This window comes from Eulemur rufifrons, chromosome 19 (assembly GCF_041146395.1).
Source record: "Eulemur rufifrons isolate Redbay chromosome 19, OSU_ERuf_1, whole genome shotgun sequence".
Classification (NCBI taxonomy): domain Eukaryota; kingdom Metazoa; phylum Chordata; class Mammalia; order Primates; family Lemuridae; genus Eulemur; species Eulemur rufifrons.
Window position 1 is genome coordinate 65,308,166 of NC_091001.1, and position 27,739 is coordinate 65,335,904.

At 36.4% G+C, this 27,739-nt stretch overlaps 1 protein-coding gene across 3 annotated transcripts in view; it reads right to left on the reverse strand.

Annotated features, from left to right (window-relative positions):
• Window positions 1-27,739, reverse strand: part of AFTPH (aftiphilin) — a 64,510-nt gene that overhangs the window by 25,279 nt on the left and 11,492 nt on the right. For all 3 annotated transcript variants that reach the window (XR_011236222.1, XM_069495154.1, XM_069495153.1), the window contains exon 2: window positions 11,986-13,949. Coding sequence is in view for 2 of the 3 variants with exons in the window: in XM_069495154.1 (XP_069351255.1) it covers window positions 11,986-13,917 (1,932 nt within the window). In the remaining variant the exon portion in view is untranslated. The remainder of the gene's footprint in view (window positions 1-11,985; window positions 13,950-27,739) is intronic.

Below are 27,739 nucleotides of genomic sequence, written 5' to 3' on the forward strand. Positions count from 1 at the left end.
TGAGTGCGCCAAGGGGACCCGGCACTTACTCGCTTCAACAGAGGGAATGGACAGATGTTACTTTTAAACGGATCAGATAACCACCTAATTGGAAACATGACGAGCTCGGGCTCCTCCTGGGTAGGGAAGGTAAACATCAACTCACATATGACCAAATTTTATTTCTCTGTAAATTAAATCCTTCTCGTATCCTCTTTGTTATCCTTTTAATGGGATAAAAAAATGTTCATCACAGGAAGAGACCCTAAGACACATTGAATCATTTGGGCTATATTACATTATATTAACTACCAGGTCTTAGATACAAATGAATGGAATGTACTCGATGAAAAGAAAGATTATATTAACCTAATCACCTCAATTTTTACTTCTTCCTCAACCTTTTCCCATGAAGGATATAAATTGAATGGAAATTTCTACAGAAAGTTTCACATATCTTTAGGATTGGATATTAAATTCGATTGCTTCAAATCCTTTGTTGAATGAGGTACAGCAGGGATCAGCCATCTTTTCCATAGAGAGCCAGACAATAAATATTTTAGGCTTTGCAGGCCATCTGTAAACAAGTAAGTGTGAGTGTGCTCCAGTGAAACTTTATTTACAAAAATGGGCCGCAGGACAGATTTGTCTCATGGGCCATGGTTGGTTTGTTGACCCATGAGGTAGAGCAATAAAGAAAGAAAAAGAAAAGAACTGCTAACAGCATTGCCGTCCACAAGGAGGGAACGCCTCAACAATTCAGCGAGAAAGCAACTAATACAATGAATAAAGATTTTGATTAAAATTAATGTTGCTCTGACATTTTACTTTTACAAGTATATCAATTTCCAGCTATCCACACCACCAGTTTGATGGTAACGGCATCCTATAAAAAGAGTTTCTCACTACTATCTTGTTCATGGTAATAAATAATGCCAATTTCATTTACTACAAGTTAATTCCAGTAAGTAAATGGCTGATATAATACTTCAATAGAGGGCTGTAGATCCAGGGGCTAAGACTCAGTCTCTGCATTTATAAACTGGAGATATCAGGTCTACCTCACAGGATGGATAACGAATTGCAGGATTAAATACTTGGCACCCAGTGTGTGTTTCAGAGGTGGCAGCTTTTACCATTACTACTGTTATTATACAGATGATATATAAAGACACAGTAGGCTGGGCGCGGTGGCTGACGCCTATAATCCTAGCACTCTGGGAAGCCAAGGCGGGTGGATCATTTGAATTCAGGAGTTTGAGACCAGCCTGAGCAAGAGCAAGACCCTGTCTCTACTAAAAACAATAGAAAGAAATTAGCTGGACAACTAAAAATATATACAAAAAAAATTAGCCAGGCATGGTGGCGCCTGCCTGTAGTTCCAGCTACTAGGGAGGCTGAGGCAGGAGGATTGCCTGAGCTCAGGAGTTTGAGGTTGCTGTGAGCTAGGCTGACACCACTGCACTGTAGCCTGAGCAACAGAGTGAGACTCTGTCTCAAAAAAAAAAAAAAAAGAAAGAAAGAATATAACTAATATAATTCTGAGAAGAAGAGAAGTCAAACAACCTACCACAAGAACAGTTTCTCTTGTGACCAGACAGGTTTCTTTCAAGAAACAGATTTTCCAAGCAGATTGTAATGAGACACTTGTTTTCTTTTTTAATCATTATTATTCTGAGTATAAAATTTGAGCACTTGAGATAAAAGGTGTATCAAAACTGTTACTGGCAAAGGTTTCAGGTTTCTTTGTTTTTCAGGGTTTCTTTTCTTGGGTAAATACATTAAATAATTTTAAAAGTTAAAATTATTAAAATTAACCTTTAAAATTATTTAATTTTAACTTCAATACTAGTTTAATATATGCAAATAAACTAAGACCATAGGAAAATTTAGCATCACATCAAAACTGGCCAGGTGTGGTGGCTCACACCTGTAATCCTAGCGCTTTGGTAGGCTGAGGTGGGAGGATTACTTGAGGCCAGGGGTTCAAGATCAACCTGGGCAACACAACGAGACTCCATCTCTTAAAAGAAAATTAGCCTGGCATGGTGGCACATGCCTGTAGTCCCAGCTACTCGGGAGGCTGAGGCTGAAGGATCATTTGCACCCACCCAGGAGTTCCAGTTTGCAGTGAGCTATGATGATGCCACTGCACTCTTCGCCAGGCAACAGAGCAAGACAAAACAAAACAAAAACTAGAGTCAATAAAGTAAAATATTAAACTTGGATTTATCCTAGTGTTTATGAGTCAAAAGGTCCTTTCTTTACATTACCCTGCTTAAATAAACTTCTGTTTCTATATAGAATATATCTAGCCACAATAGGAAGTCTACTCCTGGTTTTAATTAAATGGGGACACCCAATCTTTAAAATTCCTTATAGTTGATTAACTCAGAAACAAAACTGTGTAAAACAGTGACATTTATTAACATATTATAGTACATGTGGACTTGCATTGAATGTAAAATGCCAAAAAAATTATACTTTATTATTTGGAATTAGTGGTAAAGTTAGACTGGTTGAGCTCTAGTTTCCTTAGGCACACAGGGCAGCATACGTAAAGCAAACAATACAGTATAATACAGTTCAGGAAAGTGGGAGCCTAAAATGCAGCAAAAAAAACCAAAAAACAAAAACAAAAGATTTTCTCTGAAACATACTCATAGTGCAAAAGCCTGATATGGTGCATTACAGTTTTTGTTTAATGCTTACATAGTGCTTATCATGTATCAGGCATTATTTTAAATGTTTTACAAATACTAGTTCATTTGTTTCGTAAGAACCACATGAGAGAAGTAACAATATTTTCTCCATTTCCTGGCTGAGAAAAATGGAGCATAGAGAGGTCATTTTGCCCACGGTCACATGAATATTAAGTGGAGAGGCAGAATTCTTACCCACGAAGTACAGCATCAGAGTAGGTGCTCCTAACTACAATATTATGTTGTCATCAAAGCAGTGCTAAGTTTAATTTCTAAAAATTACAGAGCTTTGAGGGCAGGGACTATGTTTTATTCTTGATCTCTAGTATCTAGGTTCCTACATATAGTTGGTACATGAATGCTAACTAAATTAATGCTCACTGTATTAAAAAAAAAAAGTACTTCACTTTTATTTAAGACTGCAGGGGGCATAATTGTTCTACTTATGAAAGTATATCCTATTGTAAGCCATGTAAATCATTTTTTTTTTTTTTTTTTTTTTTGAGACAGAGTCTCGCTCTGTTGCCTGGGCTAGAGTGCTGTGGCGTCAGCCTAGCTCACAGCAACCTCAAACTCCTGGGCTTAAGCAATTCTCCTGCCTCAGCCTCCCGAGTAGCTGGAACTACAGGGATGCGCCACCATGCCCGCTAATTTTTTCTCTATATATTTTTAGCTGTCCAAATAATTTCTTTCTATTTTTAGTAGCGACGGGGTCTCACTCTTCTTGCTCAGGCTGGTCTCGAACTCCTGACCTCCAGCGATCCTCCCGCCTCAGCCTTCCAGAGTGCTAGGATTACAGGCATGAGCCACCGTGCCCGGCCCATGTACATCATTTTTATACATGGGCTGGCCATGTTTACATAACATAAGAAAACAACAACAGCTGAATGCCGTCTAAGTACCATACTATGCTTAATGTTCTACATGTATTACCTGATGAATCTTCTAAAACAAACTCTGCAAGATAAATATTATTGCCTCTGCATTACAGATGAAGAAACTAAAGCTCAGGGAGATTCAGGTAATTAAACACAGTCTGATTGCTGGTATAATGCACAGCAAGGATTTGATCCAAAGTCTGACTCCAAAGCCTATATTCTTTTCACCAAATCACAGTTTTTACCCACTTTTTGTGGTCTTTCAAACATTTCTAGCCATTAGATAAGGTATTCACCTGTTAACTTCTGAGGTGATGACTATACTTAAAAAAGCAAACGATTTCATCTAACACTACAATTCATAGTTTTCAACAAAGTTGTAAATTCTTACTAAAGAGTCAGTGCCACATTAAAAATGAATATGAGTGAAACAAGTACATACACACTTAGCATACTAAATATTTAGCTGAGGTTACAGTACTAAATGGCAAACTAAATAACGTAATATTTATGCCAATTACTTGAACCTTAAATGCTGTCAATCCCAAAGTACAAAAAGGAAAAATACTCCTCAGTTCTTCCTTGAATATGGAATAAGGAAACTGGTGGCTGGTTATACTAGCAGAATGCTAGTTTATATAACTCAGTCATGTCCTTCCATTCATACATGTGCCAAATTCTGAGCCTGGCAAACAGCAGCACATCTGGTCATTAAACATTTTAAGAACTAGGGCTTAGATAAATGTAGGGTTGAAAATCAAATGCTGCTCAAAGCAGGTGCCAGACTCCCTTTTTTTCTCTACCAGTGTCCAATGCTATGAAGCCAAGTAAAGGAGGTCTGCTATTTGCACAGAAGTGTACTTGTGCTCAGAAGAGCTCCTCCCTATCAAAGCCATTCTGAGAATGAGAACTAGCCCAAAGTAGGGGCTTTTGCTCTCAAAATAGCTTGATAGGTTGAGTATACTGCCAAGAGCCAGAACTAATGGTACTCTTACACAAATTCTGATTTGCCTCCCTATTACTTTCCACTGTTAACCGAAAAATACAGTTGGCAACACTATTTCCTGCACTACTTGAAGACCATTTTCCAAGAAGTTTGTTTCTGAGGTTTTCCAGTAACAGCTGACATTTACTGAGCACTTACTATGTGACAGCGCAATGTGCTAAACACCTTCACATCCACAATTTCATTTATCCTCATAATGAGGGTTTTGAAGTAAGTACTATTATTATTCTCTAAATCTGAGGCTCAAGGAAGTTGCTAATGCAGGTCAGTTCAGAAACCTGGATCTAATCTAGAATTATGGCCTTGCTTTTAATCACTATTGTATACCCAGGGCTGGCTTACACAATAGAGACAGGGCCTATACTTTTAGGGGTCTATGAAAATGTTTTAATATGTAATGATAATATATTCATTTTTATGAGTCATAAAATAGAATTTGAAGCACCTCTTATGGAGAAAGAGCTCATGAAAGTCATAATGTGTCCTTCGCTATACCACATCTCCAAAGATACATAGGCTTTTATAGCTTTTCTCTATCTTTCCCAATTTTCTCATTTCTCATATTTATTTCCTATCAGGGTCCTTCATTACCTTGAAGGTCTCTATAATTGTTTTTATTATTATTTTGACACAGTCTTGCTCTGTTGTCCAGGCTGGAGTGCAGTGGCCTCATCACAGCTCACTGCAACCTCAAACTTCTGGGCTCAAGTGATCCTCCTGCCTTAGCCTCCTAAGTGGCTAGGACTACAGGCACACGCCACTACGCCCAGCTAATTTTCCTATTTTTTATAGAGATAGGGTCTCACTCTTGCTCAGGCTGGTCTTGAACTCCTGGCCTCAAGCGATCCTCTTGCCTCAGCCTCCCAAAGTGCTAAGATTATAGGCGTGAGCCACTTGGTGCCCGCCCTCTATAATTATTTTTATTCTCATCAAGTTAGATTTCTGGGAAAGCAAAAATTATTACCCAATGGTTTAATTCATCAATGGGGGCAAAACATCATGTATGAATTCACAACTTCTAATTCCCAGTTTTGCCATATCTTTATATCTGGGGGTAGAGGCATAAAGTCCTAGGGTATATAAGCAGCCATTTCATTTTACCTATTTGTGCAAACAAGCCATGTTATCTAATGTAGAGATTCCCAACTGGCATGTCTTAGTCATAAACAGGTTGTAAGTCTTCCAAAAATCTTGAAAACTCTGTGACATATGGTGTTCCCTCTTGTGATGGTTAATTTTATGGGTCAACTTGACTGGGCAACAGGGTGCCCAGGCATTTGGTCAAACATTATTCCGGTAGTGCTTGTAAGGATGTTTCTGGATGAGATTAACATTTGAATTGGTAGACTGACTAAAGCAGACTTTCCTCTCTAATTATGGGCGGGCCTTATCCAATCAATTAAAGACCTGAATAGAACAAAAAAGTTGAGTAAGAGGGAAATTCTGCCTGACTTTGGGTTGGCACATCAGTCTCTTCCTACCTTTGGACTCTGAAAAATCAGCTCTGCTTGGGTCTCAAGCCTGCTGGCTTTTGGACTGGAATTATACCATTGGCTCTCCTGGTTCTCAGGCCTTTGCACCCACTCTGGAACTACATCAGCTGTCTTGGATTTCCAGATTACTAATAGATTTTGGAACTTTTCAATCTCCAATAAATCTCTCTGTCTCTCCCTCTATCTACATACATACCCCATTGGTTCTGTTTCTCTGGAGAACCCTAACTAACATACCTCTATTTTATAAATGACTACATTGGGGTATAAAAAGATTAAGTATATTGCAAATCTTGTTCAGTTTACCAGAGGGGTGTGCATGACTAGCACCTAGGATCCCAGACTCTGGTTCTTATGCCACTCAAATGCATATCTCCTTTAAAATACAGCAGGCCCTCAAATAACATTGTTTTGTTGTAATGTTGATGAGGGAAAAAAACAATTCCTGGCAGGGGCCGCTATGTGAAGTTTACATATTCTCTCCATATCTGGATAGGTTTTCTCCAGATACTCTAGTTTCCTCTCACATCCCAAAGATGTACACGTTAGGTTCATTGGTGTGTCTAAATTGTCCCAGTCTGAGTGAGTGTGCCCTGCAATGGGATAGTGTCCTATCCAGGGTTGGTTCTGGCCTTGCACCCTGAGCTGCCGGGACAGGATCTGGCCACTTGCGACCTTAAACTGGATTAAGTGGGTTGCAAAAAAAGGAATGAATGAATACAAATTATCATAAAATAAAACTTTGTAAGGTCTATGATAATCATACAAATGCATGATAACAAACAATATGGTAGGAAAGCACTCAGCGAGCCTGCTAGATTTGTGACTGTTTTTGAACTACATGGTGGTAGGAGGTGCTTCTTACAATTTTCATTTTGCAAACAATTATTCCTTGGTCTAACCCACCACCACTACAACTGCCACCATTCACCGATTACCAAAAATTGGGTCATTATTTTATTTTACTTTTTTTAAATTAATCTTTCTTAAGTGTATGTATGCTCACATTTATTTCAATGCCTAATATTAGAAGTGTTTTGTGTCTTTATTTAGAAGTTTAGTGATGTTTTAGTGACCAGAAATAAGCTGTAGGAACTTAACTCTTATTTATATCAATTAGCCTATGGTAAAATAAGTTTTGTTATATGTTGTTTTGTTTCAAGTTGCAGTTTCCAAGATCCTATCGAAAGCATTAGGTGAGGACTTACTGTATCTTGTATTAAGGTAACTCTTAAAAATTCCTTCAACATATTTCCAGTTAGTTTTCCTTTCTTGCTTAGAAGCAGAAGTTGATTAATGTCAATGGTTTTAATATGGACAGGATTAGGTCTCACACTTAAGTAGAAGTTTAGAAGAAACATAAAATCCACTGGGTAATTTAAGCTTCCATTTAAGATGATACCTTATGCCTCACCACCATTAAATATTAAGTAAGATATCAAGTACAATCTACAACCGTATACTTATCAATTCCCAATTTTTAAGCTGTAAAAAAAGAGTAACCAATTGTAATATTCATCATGCTCTAAAAAGATGATTTGCCCTTTTTGCACAATTTCTGGATAAATTTTAATAAAGTATTTCTATTTTGAAATTAAGCATTAGAATGTCAAATTTTCTGAAAGAAAAATAGCAATAAATAAATAAATAAAGCTACCTAAATAAAGTAAGCAAGGACCTATAAGGTCAAAATCTTAAACCTTAATTTCCTTATTTTATTGCTTATAGAAGCAACAGTTGTGGCCGGGCGCGGTGGCTCACGCCTGTAATCCTAGCACTCTGGGAGGCCGAGGCGGGTGGATCGCTCGAGGTCAGGAGTTCGAGACCAGCCTGAGCAAGAGCGAGACCCCGTCTCTACTAAAAATAGAAAGACATTATATGAACAACTAAAAATCTATATAGAAAAAATTAGCCGGGCATAGTGGCGCATGCCTGTAGTCCCAGCTACTCGGGAGGCTGAGGCAGTAGGATCGCTTAAGCCGAGGAGTCTGAGGTTGCTGTGAGCTAAGCTAAGCCACGGCACTCACCCTAGCCTGGGCAACAAAGTGAGACTCTGTCTCAACAAAAAAAAAAAAAAAAAAAGAAGCAACAGTTGTAAGTTCAAATGTTCACCCACAGAAGGGAAAACCTGCACAAATTGTAGACAGATGATTTAATAAACGAAGGTGAAAAGGTAGGATTGGTTATATTCAGTTTGGGAATGCTGACTTTCTGATGAAAACACCAGTACCAACCTCAAAATAATACAAGTCAAAGGATTAGTGATTCTCTTCATTTTCCTTTTTGTGATACTCTTAATTTTTAAACCTTTCAAAACAAATCTTCAGCTAATAACATTTTCCAGTAGTATTATAAATTAGATGGCTACTATGAAAAAAAATGATTCATAGTCTCCTTTTCTATAGCCAATTAATATAAACAGATTAACTTACCAACTTCCTAAATTCTCAAATAACATGCAGAACAATATTTTAAAATTTTACAAAAGCTCAGGGTTAAATGTAATTGTTTACAACATTCATTCATTATCTCTTTTTACCATACATCTAAGAAAAAAGGCATCCTGGCTATTTCAATCAAGATTCCTTTCTGAAACATTAAAAGGCTAAGAAAGTAAAGAATTATTAAAATAACATACATAATGATCTTTTGAAAAAAATCGACTGCTTTGAAAGTAATAAGGGTTTTGGGATTGTTGTCATTTTGTTTTGTTTTAGATCTTAGCCCAAAAAGTGAAGGACAATTTTAACCTCTTTCCTATTTGTACAATGGAGATACCACTACTTGCCTTTTCTGTAATTTATAAGAATGTTAACAAGAGAATAAAATATACTAAACTCTGGGCTCTCAGAAAAAAATTATTCATTAAAAGAAGAAATCTATTTCTCAATAATGTTCATGTATAGCTTTTAAATCAAAGCTTGAACCCTCTGAGGCTTGCTGAACCCAAAGCTGAGAATTAATTTAAGAACATTTTATAAGTTTGAAAGATTTCTTCTTGGCTGACTTTTCCCTACCTAAGTAAGAAATTATTGAAATAAACCCAAGGAAGACATATTTATTAAAAATTTAAGATATCTTTTTGGTAGGCTAAAAAAAAGTGCCAAAAAAAAAAAAAATGGACCTGGACAATGTCACACACCAAATATAGTTGTAAGTGGAAGAAATCTGAAATGACAACTACACCATCTGTTTGACCCCACAAAACAAACGATTGTCCCTTATGTTCAACTGAATTAACTGAGTTCTGAATTCTAAGTCTCTCACAACATTCTGTCAAAGCACAATTTGGACAAAACCACTAGATAACATTCTGTTCAGGACACTAGTTGTATCAAGGTAAGATTCAACAGGAGTAAATCATTTCAAGTTTTACTGTTAAAAAAGTTAATGTTTACTGTTGTTAATATGTGAGGAGTTTTGTGCTGTCCTGAACATTGCAGCAACTAGAGGAAACGTTTTAAAAAGAAAAATATTAATAAATCTAATCCTCTCCAAAAGAACTATGTTAATGTACTTTTCCAGCAGAATCTGAAGGACAAGAAATGGCTGGCCACAAGTCTTTAAGAATAGCAGGATAAGAATGAAAGTCGTTGTTCAATCTTTATCCACTTCTGACTGAGTCACTTACTCAGCAGGGGCTTACCCATTTCCCTACCTCAACTTTCTTCCCAAACTTCTCCTTCTAGACCCTTCGGGCAGTTTCTCTTCCCCAACATCCACCTCCACATTCTGCTCATTTTGCATAACCCATTGAGCAAAAATTAAAGTCTGAGGCCTGAGCCAAACAAATCCCAGGAAGTCTTAATGTACATTTCCACAGTTTGTGTTTTAGTTTTACAAAAATAAAATCATACTACAAAATTTTTATTTTTCATTTTAAAATTCACTTTCGGCCGGGTGCGGTGGCTCACGCCTGTAATCCTAGCACTCTGGGAGGCCGAGGCGGGTAGATCGCTCGAGGTCAGGAGTTCGAGACCAGCCTGAGCAAGAGCGAGACCCCGTTTCTACTAAAAATAGAAAGAAATTATATGGACAACTAAAATATATATATATATACAAAAAATTAGCCAGGCATGGTGGCGCATGCCTGTAGTCCCAGCTACTCGGGAGGCTGAGGCAGTAGGATCGCTTAAGCCCAGGAGTTTGAGGTTGCTGTGAGCTACACTGACACCACAGCACTCACTCTAGCCCGGGCAACAAAGTGAGACTCTGTCTCAAAAAAAAAAAAAAAAAATTCACTTTCATTTTATCTTCACAAGAAGTATTTGAAGTAGATATTACCTTATTTTTGTATACAATTGAGTTCAGAGGTAACCTATCCAAAATTATGTAACTTTTACATGGCTGGGTCTCAAACTCAGATCTGTCAGATACCACAAAGCCCATGGGCTTTATTACCTCCTACATCCAGTTATTAAATTATACATAAATACCTCAATCAACTTGTATGATGCAGGAAATTCCTATTTGAAGTGGTCATACTTTAAAAAATTCATTATCTGATGATGTTAAAAGTTCTAAGACTACAAATTAAAGATCACCCAACACCAGTGTCACCCTATACTCTCGTGAGATGAAACTTAATAGGAAAAGGGAGAGTTAGGTCAAAACTAACAGTCCTCATTGAGCATTATAATTAGTTCACTTCTTGTTTAAAATTGCAAGTTTCTGCCTCAATAATAAATCACTCAATAGAATAATACACATTAGCCAAACCATGTAATAACTGAATTAGCATATTAAACTACTCAGACACCCAAAGTCAACTGAAAAGTGATTAACTGTGCACACCAAATGGCAATACCATAATTTCCCTAATATCTTAATGTATCAAAGGTATTAAAGCAATGATATATAATCATTTCAACTAACAAAGACTTTGAAAATATTTTTAATTGAAAATGATGTGTGTAGATGTTGATTTTATTCACTGTATCTTTAAAATAAGCCAGTGAACCAGGTGTTATATAAATCAATTATAAGTATAAAACAGTGATTTTCAAGGGAGTGCCCTCTTCCACGCCCCTGGAGTTGAAGAAATGTAAAATCTAGCAGAGGGTATAACTCTGGCCTGGGGAGCAACCTGGATATTAAGCTATAACTCTAGGGGCTAATTTAGGTCAAAATAAATCTTAATGAATCTTCCCTGAAAGAATCTGAACCAGAGAGGATAATGTACAAGAGCTAAGGAGTAAAAATATTCTGCCTGATACACCTACTCCCTAGGAAGAATAAACCTATGTGTGTATTTGCAAGAAATTTTAAGAAAATAAATACAACCACAGTAAGTCAACCTACAGCCATTACTTATCTTAGATCTAAACCTTAATTCATCTCATACTCTCACCCCAAGTCTTTTAGTAGCTGTTAAATTATGAGGTTCAAATCTGCTTTTTTTTCCTAATTCTTTTTCTATTTCTCAATTTACTATAGCCTTCACCACAGGATGAGGTTTCAAATTCTGCTTGCTTTCTCCTGTACGTCAATCTCTGAGGTCTTTGATGGACAAAATTAACAGATTTTTTTTCTCCCTGAAGCTTAAAAACTTCTAAATTTCAGCTTAACCTTTTTTACAATCACTGTAAAGGTAAAAGCGGAAGAATTACTGGAATAGTTAATTAGTTAAAAATCATTTTTTGCAAAAGTGCTATTTATAATCACCAAAAATCCAAGTTGATGAATTTCTATAAATATTAAAGAAATTCACTGAGATAAAGAAAAATCTTACCAAGCTTTACTAAAGGACTCTCTCTCTTTGTAGTTTCCCAAAGGGTTGTGAAAAAATGTAATCTACAAATCAGGCAAGCATTATATCATAATGAGATGAACAGGTACTCAGTTGAAAAAATATTTTTTGAAAAGCTGAATTAGAAGCCTCCACAGCAATTAATATCCCATATATAATAGAGAAAATTAGTAAATACCTGAACTGAAGTGGCTGATTCCTGCACATGGCCACTAGCAACCGCTCCTTTGGAAGTTGTTAAAGGGACACTGTGCATTTTGGGGGTTCCTGGAGTATCAATATTTTCATCTGTCCTATGTGACTGCCAGGCTTCCTTTCGATGATGAGATTCAGTAGCCTGCTGATCTCCAAAAGCAGCCCAAGAACAACTATCTTTTTGTTCATCCTCAAAAGCATGCCAATCTACAACTTGGCTAGGACCAGCCGAACTGAAGTCTGCAAAATCATCAGAGTCTTGAAAAGCATTGCAGTCATCTTGAATATTTGGCACAGAATCAAAATCTCCAAACTCACCTTCTTGCCCATTTTTCAGTTTTGAAACAGGTTCAGTGCCTGTTTCACTAGACTTTCTTGCCAACTGACATCCCTCTGATAAACTATCAGAAGTCTGTTTTAGGTCTGACTCGGTAAATATCATTTCCTCTTGGCAGGAAATAGCATTCATATTCCCAAATTCTCCAAAGTCATCACCTGCTTCACTAAAATGTGGAAAGTGCTCTGAGGACTCTTCAAAAGTGGCATCGCTCATTGAATCTTGAGTACTAGTAACAAAAGGTGGAGTTGTGCCACTGGCTGTGCCAAAGTCACCAAAATCATCCTCATTGGTATCATTGCAAGTCACAAAGTCGTTACTACTATCACCATTTTTTACACTTACAGAATCATCCAAAACATTTTCTTCTGTGAAATCAATGTTTGGGCTTTGGAAATCAGTAAACTTTCTACTTTCTTCTTTGGAAGAAACAACTTCATCATCAGCATCAGAAGTTTTAATAGAATCCATGCATAGGTCAGCACATTTAGAAGTAAATAAATCAAGTTTTTCTTCAGTTTTACATTGTTCTCTCTTAATGGCTTCTGAATCATCAGCTGAGTCTATCAAACTCCTAGCCTTTGATTGAACACTTGAATTTAAAAATTCATCCTGTTGCAGTGTTGGAAGGCCTTGTTTTTCAACACTGAAACCTCTGTTAGTCATTACACTGATTTCTGAAACACAAACCTGATCCTTTCCATCAGTGTCTCCTTTATTGTCAAAGCTTCTACCCAAAGACACTTCTTTTACAGAATTCAGTTCATTGACTCTGTAAATTTTATTGTTTTCCTGAATAGTTAGTGCTTCTCTATCATTTAAAACTGCATGTCCTATTTCTTCTAGTTGTATCCTTTCCTTTTTGGAAAATGTGGCAAAATCTGCAAATTCCTCAGCAGGGCTAGGTAGAGAGTCTAAATTATACTCAGTGCTATGAGTGCTAAGAGGCTTCCGTCCCTTTGAATCAGCTACATTGTCCAGATCATCTGTTCCCTGAGGATTTACAGTTTCCAACACTGCAAACCCATTTGTTAGAATCTCCAGACAAGGAGGCTTTTCACCATTGCAGCTCTCTAACTGCTTGTTTTGATGAACAACATTCATATCAGTTCTAAAATCTCCTGGAGAGAAACTTTCAGGTGTTCCAACATTCTGTCTCTGCTCCACTACTTTATTTAAATTTTCTGGACTTTCCATGCCATCAATGGAAGTATCTAAAGTTTTGGATGAAATTATTTCTTTGCTGGTGGTAGAAAGTAAAACATCAGACTGTCCTTTCACAGGAGTTGAAAGTTCAGCAGCGATGTCCTTATCATTACCATTTTTAATGGACTTAAAGCTTGTAAGGCTATCTACATTTTCTGAGAAATCATGAATTGGCATAAAGTGGTTTGAAGGAACAAACTCTTCCTTGGGGCGAGTATAATCTGGTGTATCAAAATCAACAAACCCTACACCAGAAGGGCTAACTTCTGAAAACCCACCAAATTCCCCAAATTCATCATCATCATCATCCTCTGCTCCATTGTCCAGTGGTGGTGGGGATGAAGAATACATTCGAATGATGTCTGGCTCCATTATTCAGCTGCTTTCAAATCATTAATTTACACCTGTAAAAAAGAAAAGATTTTTTTTTTTTTTTTTTTTTTTTTTGGAGGGGACAGATTACATAGAACAAGATCTTTCAAAATTCTCTCAAAGCTACTTTAAACAATGCAAATTTACACTGCTCTGTTTGTATCTTTTAAACTATTTTTCTTTTAGGTGAAATTACTTTACACAGCTATAATAACACTGGGGAAAAAAAAAATCTCTATTCTATTGTATGGTACCAAGGGCGTTGGTAGTACATTAATGAAATTTGGAGGTTCTGGAAAATTCAATACTTATGAAAGTACACCTATAAAATTCTCTCTAGGACACTTGGCTTGTTCTGTTCTCTTTCAAATTCAATGAGGACTCAGTGTTTGCCTTATGGATTTGTATGAGTTTTTAATAAATAAAAGACATGAAAATTAATAATAAACAAATTAATAACTGCTATATTTTCTTCATTTTGCTTTCCAATGTCTATTTGACCCAAATTAGCTTTTAATAACTTTTAATTTTGAAATAGTTTAAGACTCAAAAGAAGTTACAAAAATAGAAGAGATCTCATGTATATTCCACCTAGCTTCTCCCAATGGTAATGTAGTAAATAACCATAGTATATGGTTAAACCAGGAAACTGACGTCAGTACAATACTATTAAGTCAGGTAAAGACCTTGTTTGGATTTCACCGTGTGTGTGTGTGTGTGTGTGTGTGTGTGTGTAGTTTTATAAAATTTTATCACATGTATTGATTAATCATCACTACAACTAAGATAACAACTGTTCTATCAACACAAAGAACAGTTGTGTTCTCATGTTACCCCTTAATAGTTATCCTTCCCTAAACCCTAAATGGAATCTGTCTGGGTTATTCTGTTCCTCTGTGCTAAGGAGTCAAAAGTGCCACAAGTCAGACTTAACATTTAAAGCAAAGGGAAGACTAGCAACCAAAGTCCTAGAATAAAACCAGCCTATAAATAATGAATCGATACTTCTACAACTCACGGTTGCCAAGTTAGATATGCGAGGAAAACATTTACAAGAAAACCCAACCAGTTTTGCAAGCTAGAAAAAGTCACTTTCTTCCAATTCTCAGAATAAAATTTAAGATCTTGCAGTTTTAGATGAAGGTACCTTAGAAACCACATAATTTAATTTAGAGATGAGGAAAATGAAGCCCACTGATGAGTAACTTTCCCAAAGTTTGTTCATACAGATGCTTAGTAAAAAAATGGCTTTAAAATTTTAAAAAGGATCTTTGAGGTCAATGACTGGTTAGTCACTGAGAGTCATCTGAAAGAAATGAGCAAGTCGCAAAAAAAGTAAAAGAATCCATGGTAAAGAATCCATATATCTACTTCAAATTATCTTTCATATGAAATCAGCACCATAAAGAAGGAAATAACTGCTTTAGCTCTGAGATACTCTTCTGCTGATTTAAAAGACAAATATAAACCCTATTTTCTTCTCATCTAGTGTCCTGATGATCCCTTCTAAGGCTTACTGTACTGTACAAGGTAATTTAACCTCTAACAGTTTCCCTCTAATTATGAAGTTCCTATTATTCAAAAATACTCTGCAATTGTTAACGAGAGTGTGGGGAAAGGGACCCTTGCCCACACACGCTGCTGGTGGGAGTGTAAATTGTTACAAAGCTTCCAGAAGGTAATCTGGCCATACTATGCAAACTCCTTTTTAAAGAAATCTAAAATAAAATGCTCTAAAGGGATTATTTAAGCAAATTATACTACATCTCTACAATAGCATATTATGCAGCCATTAATTGCATGATTTCTTTTTCTAAAATTTAAAAGTATTCAGAACGATGAGGACGTGTTAAAAGGACACTAAAGCCAGCTTGAAGGTGCTGCTAGTAGCCAAATCAGGAACAATTTGAGCATCAAAATAAAGATAATAATGGATTATAACCCACTGAATAAAATAATAAACTGAGTCCTCATAAACATGTAAGTAGATAAAATGAAAGCTAGATGAGGAAGAGGATTATTTGCATAGTTTGAAAGTACCTCCCCATAATATACTTAATTACAAAGGGTAAAAGTGTAACTTTATAGTGTGAAGCCTGACACTACCTTAATCAAGCGATCAATGTGAATATCATCAGAACATTGAAATCATGCACCACCTGATGAGATGCAATCAGAATACAAGATCAGTTCTCAAATATTCCTGTCAAAAATATATAACTTGAATTCATGAGAAGACTTCAGACAAAATCAAATTGAGAGAAAGTCTACAAAATAATTGACTTGTAATCTTGAGAAGAATCAAGGTCATGAAAGTAAAGACTGAAGAACTGTTTCAGACTGAAGAATAAAGAGACATGACAAGTTAATGCAATACTTGTTCTCTACTGGATCCCCTTTCTATAAAAGTCATTGGGATGATTGTGACACTTGAATAGAGTACAAAGAATTAGATAGCAGCAATGTATGTATTGATGTTAATTTCTTGATTTTGGTGGTATTATCGTACTTCTGTAAGAATGTCCTTGATTATAGGAAACACACACTGAAATACTTCGTGACAGGGCATCAGGTTGGCAACATAGTCTCAAATTGTTTTAGAAAAAAGATTTTTATTGAACCTGCAACTTTTTATAAGTTGGTGATTATGTCAAAAAGAAAAAATTAAAAGCAAGAGATTTATATGTTTACATTTAAATATGCACATTTTAGAATAAATGTGTTACTTATACAATAACACCTTTTAAAAAACTGGTAAAATATACACAACAAAATTTACCATTTTAAGTGTATAGTTCAGTGGCAATAACTACATTCACATTGTTTAGTAACTACCACATCTATCTCAAGAAGTTTATCTTATCTCCTAACTATCAAAATATCTTCTGTACTCATTAAACGATAACTACCCATTCCCCTCTCCCTCCAGCTCCTGCAACCATCATTCTACTTTTTGTCTCTATGAATTTGACAACCCTAGGTACCTCATGTAAGTGGAATCACATTTGTCCTTTTTTGGCTGGCTTATTTCACTTAAGTCTTCAAAATTCATCCATGTTATACCATACATCAGAATTTCATTCATTTTTAAGGCTGAATAATATTCTATTGTATGTAAATACACAATTTGTTTATCCATTCACCTGCTGATGGACACTTGGGTTGTTTCCATCTTTTGACTATTGTGAATAATGCTGCCATGAACATGGGAGTATAACATATCTTATTTTAAAAACTTATTTTGAAATAACAGACTATAAGAAAGCTGCAAAAATAACATAGATTCCTGTGCATCCTTTAAATCCTTTAAACCAGCTTCCACAATGGTGACATTTTATATAGCTCTAATATCAAAATCGGAAATTGACAGTATTGGTACATTACTATTAACAGACGTTATTCAGTTTTTACCATTAAAAAAAAACTTGTATTTGTGTGTACAGTTCTGTTCAATTTTATCCCCTATACAGATTTGTGGAACTACCACCACTATCAAGATACAGAACTACTCCCATCTCCATCCCTGTCCCCTGGCAATAACTAATCTCTTCTCCCAGTTTTGTCAATTTAAAAGTGTTATGTAAATGAAATCATGAAGTATATAACCCTTGGAGGTTAACTATTTTTCATTCAGTATAATGCTCCTGAGGTCCATTCTGGTTGCTGCATGTATCAATAGGTCAGTCCTTTTTATTGCTGAGTAGTATTCCATTGTACAGATATATACAAGGTTGTTTATCCATTTACCCACTTAAGGACATTTTGGTTGTTTCTAGCATTTTCTATTTTAAATAGTGTATATATATATATATATATGGGTGCGTGTGTGTATTTGTGTATATATACCTAGTGTATGTGTGCATATATAATACTGATAAGCATATATATAATATATACTAATCATATACATATATAATAGTACATATAATAAGAATGCTATGAACATTCGGTTTTTGTGTGAACATAATTTTTCATTTCTCTGGGATAAATGCCCAAGAGTGCAACTGCTGGGTACCATGGTAAGTGCATGTTTAGTTTTGCAAAAAACTGCCGAACTATTTTCCAGAGTGGTTGCACCATTTTACATTCTCATAATACCTTATTTTTTTAAAAGCCATGTGTGATTTTTTTTTTTCTACCAGAATCTGTTCATGGTTAACCTATTGTTTTTTCAAAACCTCTCACTGATTGAAAAATGAAATCATTTATTGGTTCAAGGGCTATTTCAAACTCAGATGTTAATGAAAATACAAAGATCTGAGTTAGGAACTTTGTCACCAAAGCAACAACTCACAAAGTAGTTTTTCTTCCTGTTATACCTTGGCAAAGTACTTTATTTTCCCTTACAGGTGAGACAGGTTTATCAGCCTTCCAGACTAAAGACGAAGCATTTCTCAGAACTGAGTCACCTATTGATGAGAAGTACTTGGGCTACTGCATGTTCCTCTTCAGCAGGTCTTGGCTCTGGCTCAGCTCACCCTTCAGAAACCTAAGAGAGAGTACCACTGCTTCTAAGTTTCAGCCAACCAGCCACTGTGGAGGATGCTCAAAACTTTACAGAAAATTCCTCTATGCCCAGTCCAACTTAATTTAAAAGAAGCCTTATGTTAATTGAAGTATTACTTGTATAATGAATTTACAAATTAAGTTTAACTTAGATAATCCACTTTTTAATTTTTTAACACAGAAAATACAGGGTTTAAACAGCTGCTCCTACTTAACGGGGAAAAAAAAAAGGACGGATAAGCTACTTTAATACTATGCCTGGCACATAGCAAACTCAATAAATATTTCTTCATCCTTCTTAATAGACTACTTACTCCATCCACACCATAAGGAGTCCCAAACAGTTGCCTAATTTCTTTATAACCTGAACAAATATGTGTGTAGAGGATTGTATTCAACTTTCCACTTTTATGTCTGCTTATTCTAAGACCTTTTGGAGGGCAGTAAACAATGGGGCTAACGTACTGGCAGCCAGGGAACATTCAAGCCATAGTATACACAAATAGTTGACACGAGGGTCTCATGATCAGGTAGTAAACAGGGTATCCCAGAAGTAGTTAGAGCACAGAGACAGAATTTGTGCAGGCCTCCTGTACTTAGGAGATTTCACAACCTTGAGAAATCACATCCTTATAAGGATAGGAGAATATAGATGAATAGCAGTAATTAAAAGTTTAAGCCAAAGCAGACCTTCAGGGCTATAAACCAGGAAAATCAAAGGGGTCTGGCTTTGGGAATTCTGGTAGAAGAGGTCTGATACAAAGGGATCAGGGGAAAATCCTGAAGTCCAACAGCAATAAGCAGTGGAATCTGAGCACTGTGCCAGGGTGCCAGGGCATAGCAGTCAGGGTGACACTGAAGGTGATTCAGGATTAATCTTTCACCAAAAGAGAAGGTGCACTTGCTTAATGACTTCTAGCCACAAATCTAAAATGGTCATGGAAAAGAGGAGATGGTGAGTCTGTAGGTTGTGAGCTCTGGGGTTGAAAAGCAAGACGGACTTGGGAAGGCAGAGAAAAGAAAGAAGGAATGAGGCCAAAAATTATCTAAGACTATTTGGTCCTCTAAGAAAATCCTCTGAGAGGATTTTCAAACGACCAATAAACATATGAAAAGTCACCAGGGAAAAATGCACATTAAAATGACAAGATACCACTATATACCCACTAGGATGGCTAAAATTAAAACAAAATGATTCTATCCACAGCCACTTTTGGCAAGGATGTGGAGCAACTGCAGTTCTCATACTTTATTGGTGTGCGTGTAAACTGGTATATGTACTTGGAAAACTGTTTGACAATATCTACTAAAACCATACCAGACCTTCAGCACCTGGCACATTCCGTGCACTCAATAAATTATCAACTATCATCACATTTTAACTTTCACCAAGTCTGCGGCTCAAATCATAATCTACCTATAAGAAAATGTAAGTCAATGTTTGCTTAGTTAGCACAAACATTCATATGATTCTCTATATTTTAAAAGGTCACTGAAAGAATAAGTCACTTAAGAAAAATATTTGTAATCACATTAAAGATACATGAAGTTGTCTTTATTGCTTATTTTTGTAACCAACCCCTAGAAAATATAAAACTTAACTTATATAACTATAAATTCATAGGCTTGGCAGGGGGGAGGGGTCTGATAAACCAAATCTGAAGCCCAAGGTTGAAGGACTGAGACCACAGCCTCTAAACCAACTCAAGGGATCCACTATTGGTCTGTTAAAAGATAGAGGGTTTGAAATGAAATCCAGAAGTTCTCACCAGTATCTCAAAGTAAACTGGCTGTAGTTCCTATCCAGTTAAAGGAATGACCAAAAGAATAAAAGTTTATGAGAAGGTGCCTGATTAGAATAGAAAGGATTCTTCACATGTGGGAAATACATAGGGTATTCCCTACATACTCCTCTAAGAGATAGTTAATGCCTGCCACCCATCCTACCCTCCGTGATCCACACAGTCTAAAGGTCTTTGGGCTCACGTTTGGTGGTGGTGGTGATGGCAGTGGTAGTGTCTGTGTCTCTAAGTAAGAGACCCTCTAGGAATCTCCCCAGAATCAAACATTGAGAATTCCTTCTGACAAGTTAAAAGCTTACAGCCCACACTGCTCTCCCAGGAGAAACTCCCATTCTTTACAGAGCACCAGCCCAGCTGTATCAATGTACATCACTTTTCGAGGCCAGATAAATAGACCCCCAGATTATACAATCCAGCTTTACCCAGGACTTTTCACTCCAAGTTTACTTTTACAGGGACTAGGATATGAGGTGGAGGAGAACACAAGCAGGAAGGATGGTGATAAGAAAAGGGAAAAGAAAGAGAAACAACTATATCTGAAGTTATGCTATTGATTTCAAAAGTACAAACTACAGTAGCAAGGTATATTTAATGGATCACAAAAAATAATCACTACCTTTTTACTACAATATGTCTGAGGTTTATAATTAGTCACTCATTAAATAAATCACTTGGGTGAGTGAAGAAAAAAAAGAAAATCTCTATTTTTTCTTTAGAAAAATGTATGACAATGTTCGATAAACAATCAACAACATCAATTGACATCACAAATGTTGCCTGGTATTGCAGTAGTTCAAATTTTTCAAAATCTTTAATGTAATATTCTTATGAGAATTCTAAGGTAATGTCAAAATGTACTGTCAAGGAATCTGTCCAGCCTACAATTCTGCTTAAAAGTTATAAAGAAATAGAAGAAAGAGCCCTTCCTCTGAGCCACATGAAGATTTGGATTTTAACTTTCAGTTTCCTTTTTCTTCTTTTTTTTTTTTTGAGACAGAGTCTTGCTCTATCTCCTGGGCTAGAGTGTAGTGGGGTCATCATAGCTCCCTGCAACCTTAAACTCCTGGGCTCAAGCAATCCTCCTGCCTCAGCCTCCAGAGTAGCTGGGACTACAGGCGCATTCAGCCATGCCCAACTAATTTTTCTATTTTTTGTAGAGATGGGGTGTCTTGCTCTTACACAGGCTGGTCTTGAACTCGTGACCTTAAGCAACCCTCCCACCTCAGCCTTCCAAAGTGCTAGGATTACAGACCTGAGCCACCATACCTGGCCAAAGGTAAGTACGCTTTTGTTTTCAATATATCTAGATGTCATAGAAGTTTTCACAGCTCTAAAAAACCAAAAACCTACAAAAATGATCATTTTTCTTTTTGGGTGGTTTGTCCTCACATATTAGCTCAATAGAAGCTAACAAATACAGGGAGAGCCCCTAAATGTAGATACTTTTAGCAAAGAATTGAGAAAAGGGTTTTGTTGTTTCTTTGTTTTTTGGGACTATCATTCTCCTTTCAACAGAGGCTGCAAACTTTAAGGCTAAACTTCTGGAATCCCAGAGCTGAAATATTTTTAAAAGATCTCATGATTAACTTGCCAACTTAAAAACAAGATATCGGACATGCCCATTGTATGTCAGTATATCGTCAACTGCATATGATGAAGTATTATTTAAGACATTTGTTAAATAAATAGTATCGTCCATGTGTTTTTACTCCTTGGTTACACCAATGTCAATATTACAGTAATACTTATTGAGTGCCTACTATGTGCCAATATTATGTGAGGAGCATTCATAAATTATCTCATTTAGTCCTAATACTCTCATATGAGGTAGAAATTATCTTCATTTTACAGATAAAGAAATAAAAGCTTAAAGAGTTTAATCTCTCAAGTTAGCGTAACTAGTAAGTGGTAAATTAATGACAAGCTAATCAAATATTTGATAAGTGTCTTAAAATATTGCAGAAATGACACCAAATAGTAGAATTATAAATATTCTACCTAAAATATTTCTGAGTTATTCAGAAAAAGGTTTCTGAAACTTCCACAGTAATTTGGAAAGAGAAAGAAGATTTTTTACACGTTGAGAAAGTAGTATATATCCAACAAAAATGCCAAGAAGCAAATCTCTTGTTTCAAATATTAATGTACATAGTACCATATGTGAGCAAAAAATGAAAATAAGCAGCAAAGTATCTTTATTCCTAAGTTGATCACCCTTAAAAAGCCAGACTGCCAAGTGACAACAAAATTTCTTGTCTTCCTGGTTTTGATGTCATTAAGACTGATTCACGAAAGTACAAATATCATATACATAATGTTAATTACATGAGCAGCAACATACCTTCACCCTTTAAGCCCTAATCATCTTGTTAACCAGCAGTAAGAGTTACTTAATAGAAGGTGGTTTTCAAAAATTCCCATAAAAAGATTTTCTTTTACTGAACATTTTACCCTTCTACACAAATGCATATCATTTTATTTGTATTTGGATAACTTCATGTAAAAATTAAACAAGATAATTTTAAAAATTAGATTGTTTTACTTTTAACTTATCATATCAACTGACCATATTTGAGAGTTTACTAGCTATTTTTCCCAAAAGGTACTTCCACTCAAAAAAGAATAAATAACATTGGTTAACTATTGATAACAAGGGTAATGAAACTGAAGCAGCGAGGATAGATGCATTAGCCCTTGGAAAACAATTTTTTCCTCCGAGTACTTTCTGCTCCTATTGTACAGTAGCAAAATAAATTAGCCACTCTAATTTTCTATCCTCATATCCCTGAAACTTTACAATGAAAATAGAATCTAAAAGGCAGAAACTACATCGATTTCATGTCCCTTCACTAAGATCTTGCTCATATCCACAATCTTGTCTACAGATAATCCCTGGACCTTCTGTTCTTCTCAATTGCTTGCTCAGGGGCTTTTTGAATTTCTCCATCACTACTGATGCTTTCTCTTCAGCCCATAAAGGCTCAAGACTCTTCCATCCTCAAAACAAATCAGAACAGAACAAAACAAAAACCCTCTCTTCTATGCCCTTCCAGCTCTCCTCCTCATCACCAAGCTTCTCAAAAGGGACACATCTATTCATTATCTCCACTTCGTAGCCTCCCACGCACTCCTCAAACCAACACAATCTGGTTTGCAGCCTACCAATCCACTGAAACTGTTCCTGCAAGAGTTTCTTTACTTCAGCTGAAAAGACTGTAAATGTTGTGCAAGCACAGGCCTCTGTTGTTTACCACTCCATCCTCAGGGCCTGGCTCACGGGAGGGAGTGAATGAAATACATTCTCGTTGGGGCATTTATTCTACTAACCACTCTTGAATTGTACCCCATGCCACCCTCTCTTCAATTAGATTTCTATAACCCTACTTCTAGTCTCTTAGGGCTCCATCAAATAAGTTAGGAAATATCCAAGTTTAATCAAGGTAAATAAGTGGAATCTGAGGGAGACTGGCCGAAAATGTGATGAATGTGAAAGAAAACAAATCCAATCGTTTGTGCTGCAACATGTCTGAAGAAAAAATATGTTGACAGGACAGTACTTTATCTGCAAGCTGGGAAAAAAATACCCCCAGCTAAACAACAAAAATTTGTAGTGAGTTTTTAAAAGATCTGCTAACATGATTTTTTTTTTTTTTTTTTCTTGAGACAGAGTCTTACTCTGTTGCCCTGGGTAGAGTGCAGTTGCAACCTCAAGCTCCTGGGCTCAAGTGATTCTCCTGCCTCAGCCTCCAGAGTGGCTGGGACTACAGGCACGTGCCACCACACCCGGCTAATTTTTCTGTTTAGTAGAGATGGAGTCTCATTCTTGCTCAGGCTGGTATCTTGAACTCCTGAGCTTAAGCAATCTTCCCGCCTCTGCCTTCCACAGTGCCAGGATTATAGGCGTGAGCCACCGTGCCTGGCTAACATGAATATTTGCTTTGAAACAATTTCTCAGCATAATTGGAGGTGTCAGCTAGTGTCACCAGAGCATGATGCTACTCTGAATAGTCCAACAAAATTTCTCTTGCTCTCATTCTCTGCTCCCCAGCAACTTTATTCAGTACTTTATGAAAATTTTCCCACAGATGATTTTGCAATCAGCTGACAGTAACAGCTGACATACTTTAAAATAAATTTCTTGCTGTAAAGTTTTAAATTAGCATTTTGGTCAAGACTGATAAGTTAAACCTCAAGAGTCCACGATATTCCAAGGAAAAAACCCTCCAAAACCCAAAATAATAAACTACGGTGTGGACTTTCAAAACCAAAGACATCTCTCTAGTCTGTAACTAAAAATGTACACTTTTGTAGTTGCTCTTCCTGTCAGCACTGCTTTCTGTATTATAACCGGCTACTATGAGAGCCAACTCACCTTTTAGAGAAAGAAGTATCTTTCTCTAGAAAGGTTATAAAACTGCAACCAAATGCAGTTAGAATTATCTGAACTAATAAGTAAGCAATGTCATGCATAATCTGAAACTCACAAATGTGGATTTAAAATATGACCTACATAATAGCAGATTCACGTCACAAATTAAGTCTTTGCCAAGTGCTATTAGTTTTACTTTAATTTGTTCTCTGATCACCCAGCAATTAAGAGAAAAAGATGACCTAGAGGCATGTGAAGTGACAGAAGGAAACCAGACAATGAACCAGGCTTAAGAATAGTCATAAATGATCCACAGGCAATAACACACAATGATATTCTGGGGAAAATTATCATAAAACAAAAACTTTGAGTATCTGAAAAATCAAATATGAACACATTCCAAAATAGTAATCATGAATGTACATGTGTGAGGTATATACCGGTGATGCCAAAAGTAGGTCTACTTCTATCAACTCCATGAAAACTATGGAAAGAATTCTGTGGCAAACAGATTTCTGGTTGACTTTTTTTTTTTTTTTTTTTTGAGACAGAGTCTCACTCTGTTGCCTGGGCTAGCGTGCCAGGGCGTCTGCCTAGCTCACAGCAACCACAAACTCCTGGGCTCAAGCAATTCTTCTGCCTCAGCCTCCCGAATAGCTGGGACTTACAGGCATGTGCCACCATGCCCAGCTAATTTTTTCTATATATTTTTAGCTGTCCAGATCATTTCTTTCTATTTTTAGTAGAGACAGGGTCTCGTTCTTGCTCAGGCTGGTCTCGAACTCCTGACCTTGAGCAATCCTCCCGCCTCAGCCTCCCAGAATGCTAGGATTACAGGCGTGAGCCACCACGCCCGGCCATCTGGTTGACTTTTTAATGCTATTTTTGCTTGGTTTAAAGTTTTACTTTTTCCTCAGAGGTAGAAAGGCTAAAGGGTAAAAGGAAAAAAATATTAATAGATAACATTTATTATTTGCAACATACTAGATACCTTTAGTTAGAAATGATTTGAGAATTAGCTTGCCATATAAAGTAGAATTTTTCATACTTTTCCTGTGACCAACAGAAGAAATACATTTTAAATGATGACAACATTAAAAAAAAAAGTTTCACCAAACAGTATTTACCCTGGCTGTGTATTCTAATTTTTAGTTATATTTTATTTTTTCTTAAAAGCTGGTCATAACCCCCAAAATTGATTTTATAAACCAGAAATAGGTTCTAATCCAAAGTATAAAAAACTATTCTCATTCCTTCTGATCCAATTCCTTTAAATCCAATTATTGCTTCCAGTATACAAGAGGAAGGAACAGGGCTTGTTTTAAAACAAAGAACTCCTTCTTGATCTGGTACTTATAAGGACAAAACGCATTCTGAAACGATGCTATTTCAATGAACCAATTTGACAAAAATGAAATGTTGTTTTTCTCTTTTGGAATTTTTCATAAAAGTAATACATGAAAAATACTATTCATTTTTCTTCAAATTCATACTACCCTCAATTTAGGAAGCAAACCACTTTGAGGATAAATTTTTTTTTTTTAAACACACATATTACACAAAACAAATATTTTGGCAAATTCTAATGATTTTCACTTTCACTTCTTACACTTTTACCAATTGTTTAGGTTTGCTAACTTTTTTTGCGGAGTGTCTACAATGTAAAAGTTCTCTAAAAGATCCCATTGGTAGGAGTATATATGAACTCACATACCCTATGGCAATTTAGTAATATATCAAATATTTTAATACACATTTTTTTCGATTAAGCAATTTTATCTGCAAGGATATATCCTACAGATGCATCATGCAAGTATGCAAAGATATTGCCACAAAAATGTTAATTCCAGTATTGTGTGTTCTATTAAAAAAAAACTGAAACAATTTAAATATCTATCAATAAGGAAGTGGGTAAATAAAAAGATCAGCCATTAAAAATAAAGCTATCCATATATAACTCATAGGGGAAAGTGTCTAAAATACATTTTTAAGCAAAAAAGCATTTGGAAAGGCATTCTCTTTTGATTCTCCTCCTACTTATCATATCCAATCCTTTCTCCTTCAATGGATTGGCTTCCTCTGCTTGCCTCATAACTGTCAATGTTCTGCAGGCCTTGGCTTTTCTACATTCTTATCACTGAGAAATTTCGTCCCCCTTTTGTTTTTATGTTTATAATCCCAAACCTTATCTATCTGCAGGCTGCAAGACCTCCAGATCTGTCTGCCCAAATGCCTTTTAAAAACATCTCTACCTGGATGTCCCAGAGACATCTTTTTTTTTTTTTTTTTTTTTTTTTTTTGAGACAGAGTCTCACTCTGTTGCCCGGGCTAGAGTGAGTGCCGTGGCGTCAGTCTAGCTCACAGCAACCTCAAACTCCTGGGCTTAAGCGATCCTACTGCCTCAGCCTCCCGAGTAGCTGGGACTACAGGCATGCACCACCATGCCCGGCTAATTTTTTGTATATATATATTTTAGTTGTCCATATAATTTCTTTCTATTTTTAGTAGAGACGGGGTCTCACTCTTGCTCAGGCTGGTCTCGAACTCCTGACCTCGAGCGATCCACCCGCCTCGGCCTCCCAGAGTGCTAGGATTACAGGCGTGAGCCACCGCGCCCGGCCTTCAGAGACATCTTATATTCTCCAATTCCAGAACTGAAGTCAACTTTTACTCAAAAAGCAAACAGAAACTACTTGTTCCTATACAATATTCTGAATTCTAAGTCCAGAAATCTGATTGTTACTGCTGACTGCTCCCCCTTTACCACCCTGCTCCCACAAATTAAATCAACCACAAGGTTCTAACCCTTTAACATCTCTTACTGTACTTGTTTTAACACCTCATGACCAATACCTTATTTCAGGGCCTCTTTTTGGCCAGGATTACTGCAGCCAACATGGCTAAGATACTCCCACTTTGCTCCAGCCAGACAAAACCACCTCTGGTTCCTCCACTGGCACCATGTTACCTCCAAGTTGTCATACATGCCATTTCTTTTAATTTATTGTTCATATTTGTCCAGAGAATCCATTTACTAATCATTCAAAACTCTATTCAGTTTTCTGTGAAGGCTGGGTAAGTGAAATCACCTATGTTTATTGAATTACTATGTGATAGGTATTGTGCATGGTGCTTATTCATACAC